The 14,472-nt window shown below is 36.8% G+C and overlaps 1 protein-coding gene across 1 annotated transcript in view; it reads right to left on the bottom strand.

The window, feature by feature from the left end:
* The window catches only part of SKAP2 (src kinase associated phosphoprotein 2), a gene marked incomplete at its 5' end in the record, with an annotated part of 120,380 nt that overhangs the window by 37,421 nt on the left and 68,487 nt on the right, over window positions 1-14,472 (bottom strand). Inside the window, 4 exons of the mRNA XM_082015387.1 lie at window positions 42-105; window positions 1,012-1,136; window positions 10,122-10,205; window positions 10,944-11,021. Of these exons, the coding sequence (XP_081871513.1) occupies window positions 42-105; window positions 1,012-1,136; window positions 10,122-10,205; window positions 10,944-11,021 (351 nt within the window). The remainder of the gene's footprint in view (window positions 1-41; window positions 106-1,011; window positions 1,137-10,121; window positions 10,206-10,943; window positions 11,022-14,472) is intronic.

The raw sequence follows: 14,472 nt of genomic DNA, 5'->3' as shown, positions 1-14,472 counted from the left end.
AGTACTGGCAATAAAGGCTACTGCTCTACTGGCTGGCTTACCTTGAATTACAAATTTGACTTGCTGTACCCATTCCTCTGCTTCTTTGGGAGTGGCAGCTGTAAACTATTAAACTTTTATTAATAACTACTAGCAGTAATGACAAAAACACAACTACAATTTCATTAGCAATAAAAAAAGAGGGACTCTAGCATTCTCATCACTTCTTCAAGAAACCATTAGTAATTCTTTTCATGTCTTCTGGTACTTTTCTTGCAAGGATGCTTCTTATAATGTAGAGCTAATTTTGACAAATTTACGTAATTGAAGGAGAGGATGATGGATTTGAAACTCTGATCAGCAGCTGGCAGCTGTGCAGAAAAAAGCTGCTTCTCTTCATCAATGTCAAAGCCAGAACTGATGAACAAAATTTGCCCTTGACAATTAGAAGACACCCATGAATTTCTTTAGACTGCTGGGTACAGTTTTCTTAAAAATGTTCTTGTCAGACTCCAACACACTACCTGACAGCTTAATTAACTGGCTTTCAACTGCAATCTCAGATATTTAAAACTTATTAAACTTACATTCCATATTGATGTCTAGCTGATAGATCTCTGAATTGCACAGCTGATATGTGCCTTTATGTAAATTTTCCTTGCAAAGGCATGACCAATACAATATGTATTTAACACTGATATATATTTTAACTTTTTTTTTACTATTTAATTCATTAAAGAAATCACACAGACATACTATATAATAGATATTAAAATGCTAACATTGAAATGACCAATAGATAAAGATGATAGATTTCCTTGCTCTTGTCCAAAAAGATAATATTTGAACACATACATACATATTTTAAATCAGATATTTTTCCTAATAAGTGAATATACAGTATAAGCAAGTGAGGGTTTCCTTTTTTCATTAAGATGTCAGTGAAAGTTGTTTTACTGGAATGTTAATTCAGTAACTGGAATTGTAACGGCTTTATCAATTTAATTTCAAGTCAACATAAAAAAGTCCAACCTGATAAATGCGCCTATCAGGAGCAGAGATTTCAAAACAGCAATCTTTCTTTGCATCCTTTCGAAGGCTATTATTCATTCTGATGGTGTAGCCCTCTAAGGCAAATTCACCTTTCTGTTGTTTGTCTGTTGGAGATAAAAAACAAAGTTAGAGCTTCATTTACAACAGTGAACATAACTGTCTCAGCAGGTTATCATTTATTCAGATTTTGTTTTCTATTTCATAAATTTTACAAAGAACAGGGAGCTTTTTAGCAAAATTATTAAGTGATGCTTCTGGAAATACAGCTTCATTTTAAAGGAAGATGTACACAAAATTACATTTTTCTGTAGGATGCCTAAGGAATCCCACAGAGGGATGTTTGCAGATGGTGGTCTTATTTAGTAAGAAGTGCATGTTATGACACTTGTATCTAGGGAAAGCCAAGAATTGGAACTTGCAAGACACGTTCCCTATAAATCAGTGTCTCTTTCAGGTTCAGTAAACCAATGGGAAAACCTGTCTAGTTCAGAACTTGCTGAGCTCCCTCCTAAACTAACCACTTCATTCAAAAAAATAAACTTCAAACTCCTTTTTAAGCCATTGGAAAAGCTTCTTTTCACATTCTCCCACCCACTCCCAGATGTGCCTCATCTCCACATGGCAGAAATACAAAATGAATTTTGTTATAGATTCAGGTGTGTGTTCCAAAAGTATTTCGCTCAACACAGCAAATGTTTAATTAGCTAATAAAAGTACTGAGCCCTACCACAGTTTATTATGTAGAGCCATGTGGTTGTTTTAAAGACAATTCTACTTCTCAAAGGTTCTGGTTTATAAAAGTCTCACTTAGAACAGGCCTGAGTTTAAATATACTTGCATGTTGGGCAAACAGCACCTGTGCACTCCTTCTGAGCTCTTCAGACTAAACCCTACCTCTGATTTTATGTGCTCTGGCATGTTTTGGCGAATATTAAAAACAAACCAAAAAAGTCAAAGTAATTCAGTTTTGCAATTTCTGTAGATCACAGTGCAGCATTCAAGTGAAAATAGGCATCATCAGTCACGTTTTGCTCAAGCAAACAAAGAACAAAGTGGAGTTGCAAATGAAAGAAAATGCCATTAAGCATGGGGTTTTTCCACAGTAGAGAAAAGCATTAATTAATGATAAGCATCAGGCACAACAGCAAAACTACTTTAAGTATTGCTGAACAGAACTTAGTTACAAATCGAGCATCCATTGCTTATGTTTGTCAACAAAAGGAGAAAACTTCTACAGTAGATAAAACAGGAAAAACTATGACTTTCAACATAATTTTGTCATCTTTCTGGAAATTTAATAGGAAAATTAATATTTTTTTACACTCCTGAGAGGGCAAAAATTGGCTAACACAGCAACATGAACAGCAATGGATGTAAAAGCAGTCACCATACAAATACTCTGTCTACTAATCTTACATGCACATAGACAGAAATTCTTTGTCCTTCCACCCTTTTATGAACTCTCACCCAGGGCAAATAAATACCAAATAGTACAATTATACGAGAAAATCCAGGACATTGTTCTATTTATTTTGTCTTCTAGTCCCTTCCCCCACAGTTTTATTGTGTCTTAACTAAGTACCAATGATACAGTATTAATATGTTATATTTGCTCAATCCTCCACCCCTATATCAAACAGCACACACAGGCAAAATTCATGGAATCACACCAAGGCAGACATTAGAAATAATAACTTGCAATAGGTTAACTAGGTCCCCTTTTAATGAAATTCATTTCTGCCTAGAAATTTCATTGTTCCCTCACTTGTGACCTCAGGGAGAAGATGAAGTGAAACACATTAATTTCACACTCTCCCATGCTGGAGGTTTATCAAAACCCAAGAAGATAGGAGCACGCAGACAGAATAAACAAACACCAGGTTCAAAAGGTAAAAGCATTTTGTCAAGATAAAAATGAGGCAAGTATTCAAATTGAGTCTCTTGGATTATTTCTGAGACTGCTTCTCTGTGACATGGATGATCCCTTTTACAGTAATACAGTTTTACAGAGCTAATCTCAGATGATCTCTGCATTAGTACTCGTTCTTTCAAAGAGCACTACGGTTAAAACACAAACACACTGTACTTTGCACTGGAAGGGGAACACGGTGCATGGTATCCATATTGCATTTGATTGTTTTATTGTTTGTATTGTCTTTGTCTTAATCTCTCTGAACGTGCTGTTCCAGTGCTAATGAAAATTACCTGTATGCACCAAAAAAAAAAAAATAATCCTTTGCTATTAAATTCTTTCACTGACCTTTATAGCAACAGACTAGTCATAGAATTGCTACTTTTGTTTCTAATTGTCTGCACAGTAAAGCACCTCTGATTAAGGTCCAGTGTAGCATTACGCATATGCTTAAAACGTTGACCACGAGGAAATTTTAAGACAATGAGACACTTCACAGCCCTGACCCAGAACCCATTAAAGTTGAGAGAAAGACTCTCGGTATGCATTCACACTCCCTGTGGCAGCAAGCCAGAGATAAGACCTAGTAACGTCCTGAGAAATGGCTTCACAAATACAGCATGGCGGGACACAGGTCAGGCATAGCTCAGCTGCATGCTCTGATGGTGACAAGCAATGGAGGTCTACAAATCCCAGTTGCTCTTGCAGAATACACCTTTCCATGTAGGACTGGAGATCAACCCCGTCACCTCATCACTGTGGATGATGGTACCATGGGTACCAAACCCACTGTAGCTGTTTGGCCAGGCACGGTAGTCGGGTGCAGGCTTGAAGGCAGGACCATCTTGTGATCATCAGACTCAACAATCACCTCGACTTCATTCATCAGCAAAGGCTTGCAGCTAAATAGGTGTGCAAACAGACTTGGGCTTTCAGTTTAAAGCTGCCATGTGAAGTCAGTGCCACAGTGACTCCTGTGGACTTTCACATTCAGAGTTACATTGTTTATATTAGAAATATTTTCTGGAGACTGCTTTAGGGACAGTTAAACACGTTTCATGTTTAAAAAACTTTGAAGACCTAAAGATTTTACTTGGAGACTTAAAATTAGATATAGGATATAGTTGGTTTTTATGGCAGTTTTTTATGGCCTTAAAAGTAGCTTCAGGGAGCACATTTACATTAGAGATTTCACTTTCGTTTTGAACCCCCAAATCAGAACCGGAGTTTTGCCTAGCAAGAATACAACAGCATATTTAGGTGAAACTAGGGAGAGACATGCAGATGGAACACACTTCTCTGAAGTACAATAACATTCTTGCTGCCTCGTATTTTCTCAAGATAGGGCTTTGCAATTCAACAACAGGAAGCCCTTAAGTTGTCCCAGAACAACATAGAACAGAATTGCAAGAAGTATAATACCCTCAGTCTTGTAAAAACAAAAAGGATCACTAACATCATCAAGTGTGATTTGTTCCACAATTAAGTCAAATCTCATTTCAGAATAAGCTGTTCTTTGCTCTCATCCCTTCCTCCTGTTCCCTTCTCCCCATATCAGGCACACAAAAGAAAAATAAATCTGAGTCTTTTTACATTATTTTGTTCCAGGAATTTAGAATTGTAAAAAACTAGTGTAACAGAGTGCAGAATCAGGCACTGAATATATAAAAAAAAAGTCAGAATTAGTACATAGATATTTAACTAATACATAGATATTTGAGAAAAATAAATACGAAGGGCTATATTTAAAATAGAGGAAATAAAGATCTGAATGAAATTTGAGAGCCACTTTAAACATTTTTCTTACATATAAACTTCATTCATCCTAAAAATAGTGAAATGTTGTTAACAACGGAAACAGAGCCAATATTATACTGGGAAAAAAGAGTCTCAAGGGAAGCAGAGAAAAAGGGTTTTGAAGTAACCTTGCATAACTGAGTCCATGGGAACTTTTAAAACAAAGAAGAGTAAACCTTCAATAGGGTCTTGAAATGATTGGGTTGTAAATTTGAGGCCTAAGGCAATGTGCCCATATTATTAGCACATGTAAAAAGAACTAGTGCATTCTGAAGAACAGAGAGGACTTGGATAGTAGAAAGGAAAGAAGTTACAGAGAAAGGCATAAGGAACAAAAGCAAACAGAAATATTTCAGAGAGTGATAAAGTATTTATAGATACTATTAGAATCTATAATTTAACTCTCTTCATCTTGAAATTAGGAGCCTGTAACATCTTATGGTCTACATGGCTTCATGCTAAATGTAGTTTTACATGCTTTTCCATATGCAGGATGTCTGCTTTCTAAAAATAGTAAGTGTCAGTATCTCTAAAATGGTAATTCCTTTTCCAGCTTTTGGAACAGTCCTTTCCAAACTCATACACAGGAATTCCTCCCTTTTAGATAGCAGATCTGAAACGCAATCGACTTTTTTCTTTCCTTTAACCTAGTCCTCTGAGAATTCTAAATTAAAAAAATGAAGAAATAGAGGCAATGATTGAAACACACTATTTAGGGCATCAGTTTGTTTATATTCAGTTTGCTTATACTCAATAGTTACTTTTTAAAATAACACACTATTAATGGTGAGTGGGCCTCTTGAGGTCTGAATTTGACATTCTCATAGCAGAAGATTCAGTACTCATTAAAGAGATGCCTTTGATTGCCATCATCCCGCTATAACAAAGTCCTATTGAACATTCACAATTCCTGCAGATTTCAATTATGGACTCTGTCAAAAGTAAAGTCTAAACTAAACAAAGATTTTTGCCTTTCCCATGTGGTTGTTCAGAGAGAGAGGACTAAGAGAAGGAGGTCTGTAGCTAAAAGCAAAATGATACTTCAATAGCTTTCCATCGGGTCTGTATATCTTTTCTCACTCCTAGAAGGAGAAATTTGCAACCTTAGCAGGTGGCAGAAATTCCAGTAGCCTGGTTAGGCGAGTTCCTAGGACAGATTTGCAAATGCAACTCTATAACTAGGCTTCCCTCTCTCTTTGTATTGTTCAGTCACCACATTCTTCAAAAAAACAAAACACAAAATAAAACAAAACCCTCTTTTGCACAAACAGAAATAGTCCATCCATTGGCCTGGCCATCACTATCTTACTATTCAGAGAAATCAAAAAATTTCATGCCCATGTTAAAAATAATAATTAAAAAAAAACAAGCATAAACTCAGACTTTTCTAAAAGCCTCTTAAATATCCCCCACTTCAACACTGTATTACTGGCAGGCAGATACCATTTTCAAGTTACAAAAATGAAAATAAATTTTTAGTGCCCATTAACAGGGGAAAAAAATTACCATGATGTTATCAATTACTGTCTTGCTAAACATTTAGCTGATCTCTCCAGTTTGCTGAGACAGAAGGGCATATAATATCATGGCCTAGTGAGGAAGAAGTAATGAAGCCATTAATTCATTCATTTATAAAGCAACAAATTAACTTTCCTTCTTCACAAGCACTTTGAGGTCTGAAAGGTTAGGCATACCACCTAGGTGCCTGAATACACATGAACTGCCAGAGATCATACAGAAAAACGATATGCAAACAGGGTACCCAACTCAGGATGCAACTGCATGGAAGCAAAGCAAAGAGAAGGATTATAAAAGGTTTATGTAAGGAAAGACTACGAAACGGAGGACCGGGCAAGCTTCTGGAAATCCAAGCCAGTTGTGACATTTGAACATGGAACGTTGTGGGCCACATGCTGGCAACAGATAGACACATGCTTCCTGCAATACCGATTTCTGACATGTAATTAGGTCAAAACCTTTGAGCCTTGTTCCTCCTTTTACTCCACATATTTTTTCCTCCGGGGAAAAAAAATGTAGGTGACTCGCTTAGACTCCTCTGTATTGCAGGGATAAATAATATTGTTTCACTACCCAATGCTGCACCAAATGTACAAGAAAATAGAGGAGGAAACAGGGAAACAAGACATTCATTAGCCTGCAGGCATCACAACTGTTAAAAGGATGCTTGTAACCTCTCAGGTTAACACACATACATTCACAAACACACAGTCATTTAGTGTATTTTCAGAGGCTTTAGCTTGTGCTATATCCTCCTGGACTAGGTCTCATTTTTCATCATTCAGCTCTGAATAAATGATTGTGAAACTTCGCCTTACATGTGTTTGTGAGCTTTATACACTTCCATACTTTTTCTTGCATGTGTTTGTGAGCTTTATACACTTCCATACTTTTTCTTGCTTTCCCAATGTAAAAAGGAGAAAGTTGTAAGAATTAAAAGTGTTTTGGAAACAACAAATCTACACAGTCTAATAAAAAGGCATCTTACAGCCTCACATTTAGCATTCAGTTACATTTACACTGATATTTAAGCGCGAAGAATCAAACCTTGGCCAACAAAATGCATTCTGCACCAGACACAAAATATCCTTTACAGATACTCACCTATGTGTCCAGTGTTAAAAACATGTATGACACAAAATAAGCCAAGCAGGACCTAGAAATCCCTGCTGCCTCTGTGTATGACATCCCCCAACACACAGGCACCAGCACTCCATTACCCATGAAAAGTGACGCAGGCATGAGCGTGTACGGAATCCCCCTCTCCCTCACTTCTCTTCAAACCAGGTTCACATCGACAAGGGGGGAATTTTTCTGTTATGTGAGTCAACCCTAGAACCTGTCAGAAAACAGGGCCCAGTTGATACAAAACATCTGCAGGCACTGCATGGCCTAGGGCAGACCAGCATCGTTTAGACAGATGCCATCCCAACAATTCAGGAGGTGGCAGCAATTTGCATGAAGCCACCCAAACGCACACTTCACCGCTGTTCTACAGTTGGTAGGAATGCACCTTCATTTTCTATGTGGCCCATGTTATTTGGTACAGCATCAAAGGTCACAGCAAAAGAAGGGCCCCAATATGACACGTACCACTGCTGGCCGTAACAGTGGGAGCGAAAACAGTTTCAGGTTCTTCTGGTAACTAAATGCCAGATCTCCTCAGGATTGTCTCATCGCACACCTCATCCCTGCTGACAAGCTGCAGCTGAACAGCGTGATAAACAGCAGCGTACATGTTCACAACCATGAGCACAACAGCCCAGTTTCAACAGCAAACTAGTCTGCCATGGAACTAAGGCAATCCCTGGTATCCAGTTTCTGCACAATGATGGCAACTTCCTTCTGCACTGGAACAGGCACCTTTAAGTACTATGGCATCAGAGCACTGAAGAAAGTACCTCTGACCAGTCTAGAAAAAAAGCTTTCTTCAACGGCAAGTTCTGGAGTGACCGCTGGTCATCACAAATCTGCAAGACAAAATTATTCCACCGTGCTGTGCTAGTTTTTCTTCACTAACAGCACCAGTCACACGGAGGTAGGGCAGAAATTCATGCACCTGATTTATTTGCTTCCTCCAGGAGCTTCTGTTTGGAGTCCTGACATGCCTATACAATTACCAAAAGATGTTCCATGGAATATGTGCCTCTACCATATCATTAGGTTACAGTTACGAGGATCTTCCCAAACACAATCTGCAGCCTACAAAAGCTGTAAATGTACAAACCAAAGCATCTGTCTATAGATCCATAACGGAAAAAGATCTCACAGTATATCACAGTCACTTCCTAGCATGACACCAACCTGCTCAGTGCTAGGCAACATGCTTCCATGTATCTTAACTTTCAGCATTGGTATTAGAAGTTACAGCACAGCCTTGATAGTCAGGTTGTTGCAAAAGGGGGGGGGGGGGAAAGGATGGGAAAACGGCAGGTGGGTAGTTTTCCTGCCTTAATCCAAAGACCATATGCTAGAAAGCATAACTAATCATTAGCATAGACACAAGGAAAAAATACATAAAATACCAAGCTTTTTCTTTCTTTTTCCTCAAAAACTAGCAGACGAAAAGACAAAGATTTAAAAACCCAGAACAATCTTTAAGAACTAACAATATATTCTGACCAAAAACTTTGCCTTTTTTTAAATACTAAGTAATATATAACTATATGCAAACAAACAGCACAAGGTAATTTTCCAAAGAAAGAAATAAATCATTATTGACAAATCAGTGTTATGCCACCTCCTCAAAATTTTTGAAGGAAGATTGTTTATGGTTTTCAAGCTTGATCAATCTGTAAATTGCAAGGGAAGAGTGAAGAAGAAGAGGGAACATTTAGCAGATATACTAAAAAAAACTCTGGAAACAGAGAAGATGATGGGAAACTGTAGCAAGATGAAAACTGGACTTACAATTAGACCCTTAATTTTTTTTTTTTGTTTTTAAAGAGAGAATGAGTTTAAATGAGTCAGCATATTGAGGAATGAAACAAACTGGACCAAATTAAATTAGTCTTTGAATAAAACAACACAACATAACTACCTGCACTAATCTCAGTCACACAAACATAAGTAGAAGAAAAAAAAGCTTCTATGGGAAGTTTGCCCAGGAATAAATGGGGGGGGAAGACATAATTGGACTTTTAAAATTTACTCAGATATATTTCTGTATCATTTGTTTTACCCTTAAACATAAAATACACTTGGCACACAACTTAAAGGATGTTTTATTTATCTGTCAATTCTAAAAATTCAAAGCGATATCCCAACATTTATGCCAGATTCTTGCTAAACTGGACATTAAAAGTTAAGAGTCACCTACAGAAGCTAGCTTTAGTCTCCATGACTGGGTTTTAGTTAAATACATTAGTTCACTTATAGCTTTTTCAGAAGATAAGCTATTTAGAAAGAAACACGGAACTCTACTATGCGGTTTTTAGACTAACATTTTCCTGGATAGAACCATCTTTAAAGAACTCAGAAGGTATAATTGCTAGAGGGTGTTTTAAAATTAAAATCCTATTTGGACAGAAAAAACATTTTCTGTCCAGTAAATGAATTGAGTACCAGCATACTATCAAACCTAATAGCTAACTGTTATTGGCGCATAAAGTAGCTTTAAAAGTAACTTTTTTCCTCAGTTTCCCTGCTTTAGAAAATGAGCACACCACTTAAGAGCTTCAGAAGAATATTTACATATCTTTAAAATTCACAGCAGTGTTTAAGAGCCAACTATCCTTTTAAAAGTTTCATTTGCTTTCTTAAGATGACCTTAAAGTCACAGTTTCCAACTCCACTAAAGCTTTCATATTCTTCTGTGCATTACAAGATCATTTTTATAGTTTATCATAATAATTATAATTACCTTTGTCGCTTCCATAATAATAGAAGACCGTCTTACTGATAGCACACCAACGCTTCTGCCACTCAAAGCCAAGAAAACTGTGGTCTGCAATTATTTTAATTTGTGTTATAACATTTGTGTTCAATAATGACATGAAGTACATTACTTCTTTTCAAGGGTGAGGTAAGAGGGAGGAGGAGATATGAAAGGTGCTAAGGAAAGGAAACAAAATCTGGATATAAAGAAATGTATGGCACTGAGAAGGAAATTAGAAATAAAAACTGGTGGTAAGAAAACAAATGGGAATTTGAAATCATATAAAGAGATAAGTCATGTGTAACATTAAATGTAAGGAAATAATGAACAACTTCCTAAATATTTCCTAGAGTTATTGCAGCATTAAGTGGGTATTAAAGTGACAATATAAGATTTATTGAATCAAGGTAAATATTGACTGAACCAAAGCTGAGATCAATATTTGCCCTCTTGAAGGAAAATAAATCTTGATGCTCACTGAAACATGAAGTCAACATATGGTACTTTTACATACGTTCCTAATGTTTTCTTCAAAAATATCTGAAAGTCTTTGAATTATGGCTGACAATGGACTTTCACAGCATGATTTTTCTAGTCAATAAAAAAACCAGGATTTTCTTTTAATACTACAGGAGCAATTATGTGCTGTGCTGCTTTTGCATAATAACGCTTCAACATTTCAGCTTCTACTCAATTTTATTTATCACTCCTGTATAAAGTTATTTGTGTGAGTAACATCAAATACTGACACATAGACTTCCCAGATATAAAATATGCACTAGTTTTCACAAAGATAGTTAGATTTACCTTTTCTGCGTTTTTCCAGGTATCCAGCCTTCAGAACAAACTGAAGATCCTGAGCTGCAATAGGAGGACACAGATTCCCTGAAAGAAAAATAAGTCCTGTAAAGCACTGCTTTTCAAGAAAAATGCCACAGTAGCATTAATAAACTTACAGATTTTACACTGTCAATGCACAGACGCTACTGGAAAAAAAAAACTCTAGTAACTACTATCCCAGATTATTTTAAGTACAAAAACCCACTAACTATAAACATCAGAGCTGTTACTGCTGTCCTCACCACTCCAGTAAGGAAAAATATAGCTGTGTAGCAGGTCCTGCAAGTCTGAAAAGGAAAAATATGTAATTAAACAAGCTACAGCAACTTAAAAAACATTAGATTATGTCTTGAACATGATCTATAAAGCAAGTTGTATAATGAAAGCAATAAATTTTCAAATGTGCAAACAAAACCAAGTATCACAATTAAACACAATTAAATCGGGAATGTGGTTTTCAATACCAGCTTCACACAAAAACATCTTGAAACAACATACAAGGTGAGTACTCTCTATTACACTGTCTATAAAAAAAGAACCCAGATACAGAGATGATAAAAGGTGATGTCTGCTGTTGACAGACATTGCCTAACTTGCAATATGACACAAAACTACTGCCAGTAGGCTCTATAATGCGATACTGGATAGACCAAAGACATTGCACAGAAGTCTGCAAAATTGTTCATCTACAGATAGTAATTTTAGATTTTTTAGAACATGGCTGCATTCACAAAATGGTGAGCATGTTTCATCATATTTTTTCCTTTTTCTCAACTGATGATCCATAGCTAGAAGCATGAGACCGACCAGTCAACCCTGCCTCAACTTAAAATAGAAATCTGGATGTTAAAAATTGCATCTTCCGTCCTGCATCCTTCCCCTCCTAAAACAACAGAGTTATGATTTAAATGTAACTCCTAGTATTAAGAACAGAAATATGTTAGATATGCCTAACAATTTACATGTATATACATGTCATACTGTTTAGTGCAAGCAAAAAAGCAGAACAAAAGCTGTTCCTGTGCTGCTGGTTTTTTAAGTGCATGTGAGCATCACAGTGAAGTTCCTACTACTTATTATCATCAAATATTCATAAGAGTCACTGTAGGTAGGTGGCAAGTTTACATGGCAGTAATTATTCATCAAAATATATGTAAACTCATTAAGTTCTACCAATATAAACATACAAAAAAGGACTGGCATCAGCAGACAACCTCTGCTGAAAAAAAAAAAAAATCCCTTTAAGCTATGCAGGGTGGGTTAAAGATCGACTGTCTGACCTTGAACCAAGAACACTGTTTCTGGAAGGTGATGCCAATTTCCTGGATTTTTAGGCTGTCCCTTAAAATAGACAATTTTTTTAATCAGTGTCCACAAATGAGTTGGTTTATGATGGTTTTATTTAAATACAGTTGTGAGAGGAAAAATACATGAAAAAGAGGTAAGAACCTGCAAAGAATGTTATTTTTTAAAGTCTGAAAATACTCAAAATATGCATTCCTTAAATAATATAACTGGCTTTTTAGACAGCAAAAGTTTTTGTAGAATACCAAAAGGTAGTAGACAGAATTTTATACACATTGACACTTCCACTGAATTTTTTTATTAGTATCATTTTTAAAGGTTAGGAGTACACTATTACTTCAGCTTCTATGGAATTCTTACTATAGTATTGAAAATACAAGAGTTATTGGCTCCATGCACATGCCTTTTAAAATGCTGCAGCTGTCCCCCCTTGCTTGATAATATGCAATCACTGCACAACATTAAATGAGAATTTAACACAAAGACACTTGCTGGCTAGTACGTAGTAAGTTTAATAGTTGCTTTAAAAGATCATCTAATGATGATATGATGAGTGGCGGAGGTGAAGAGTTTTACAAATACACACAGTGTGCTGCTTTATATCGGTCATTGGGAGGCATCAGTGTGCAACACTTACAGCTTTACTTCATCCAGTAGGGCACATTTTAGAACAGTGCATCCCCACAGATGTGGAAGACACAAAATATAATTAAACAAACAAACAAAATCAGTTCACTCTTCAATTTCTGAATGTAAGAATTTCAACAACTATTTGGAACTAATTTTATACATTATTGTTTGCATCAGTTTGGTTTTTGATGAGAAAGCTTGGCAAGTGATCATTTAGTGAACACTCAAATCAAGTGGGACACATAGTCCTAAACAAGCACACACTTTGGGGACTCCTTAATGTTATTCTGCCTATAGGTGGAAGCTCAACTGAACCAACTACTTCAGAGCGTCAAAATTTCACTCCCAGTTTTGCTGCTTCTGCTGAGACAAGTTGGGATAAATTTGATGATGGCATTTTCTGAAAATACACTTATTCTGCACAGGGCACTGAAAGCTCGTGAGGAAAAGAACCTGCATGAAAAAAGGCAGTCTTCCACTGTTCTGGTGACACTGCAGGAAGAAGTCCTCCTCCCACCCTCAACCTGTAGAGCAGCCAGCTTCTTTTTCTGTTCTTCAAAGCAACTGAGGCAGCAACTCTATGAAACAAGCAGCAGCTGGTCAGTCCCACTGTTACTCACAATCTGTAAGTAGCTAAAGCAAAAACAGATCATGTGCATTATCATCCTTCTGTCAGAGAAGCTTGGGAACCACAAAATATGATGGAACTTTAGTGGAAAGGCAGGAGAAAGGGACCCAATCGTAATATTTCAAGACACATACAGCTGTACATGAAAGAAAAAGCATAAATCTGGCTAAATTCCTTCTTTCATTCCCCTGTACATCCAGAAGGAAGGGGAGGGAGAATAAGTAGTATGAAAAATATAAAGGAAAGGGAAAGAACCACCTCCTCTCAGACTCTCATTAACCACAGGTGTTGTGCATATGTGGCAGGAAGAAGGCACACACACAGATATACTCTTACCCCTGTACTGGAACAAAAACAAGAAGGGGAAGAAAGAAGAGAGAATGACATTTTCCTTCCAGCTTCTGCCTAGAGCCAGCACGGAAGACTCCTAAACTGTGTCACCTTTCTAGTCTTCTTCCACTTTTTCATTGCTTTACTCTCCTGTCCACATCTCAAACAGAATCTAGAGTAAACTGCAACTTCTAGATGTGGGACGTCCCAGCAGAAAGCTTGGGATTTGCCTAACAGGTTGGTTTCTGCGGTTGCTTTCAATCAAAATGTTGCTTCCTCATCCATTTGAAACGAATCAGGCTTGGCACAAATCTCCTGAAAAAAGTATCACTAAAGCAGCACTTTGTTGCAGTAAAGCAGCATTTGTTTACATTACACTAGCAGCTGAGATCAGAGGCTCATTAGCTGACTACTGCATGGGACTTTCAATAAGTCAGCTCCCACAAAGAATCTGTTTAACACAGCGAAAGACTGCCAAGAAAGAAGGCATTACTGCCTTTTTTTTTTTTTTTTTTTAAATAAAGAACTGTTAAGCAAATCTAACAACTTGCTTCAAATCACATACTCCTTTGGAGTTTAGAGCTCTCAAGTCCCAAATTATAC

The sequence above is a fragment of the Phaethon aethereus genome, assembly GCF_964289735.1.
Source record: "Phaethon aethereus genome assembly, chromosome: 2".
Classification (NCBI taxonomy): Eukaryota; Metazoa; Chordata; class Aves; order Phaethontiformes; family Phaethontidae; genus Phaethon; species Phaethon aethereus.
Note: the sequence above shows the minus strand (reverse complement) of the source record. Positions and strands in the feature narration are given on the sequence as shown.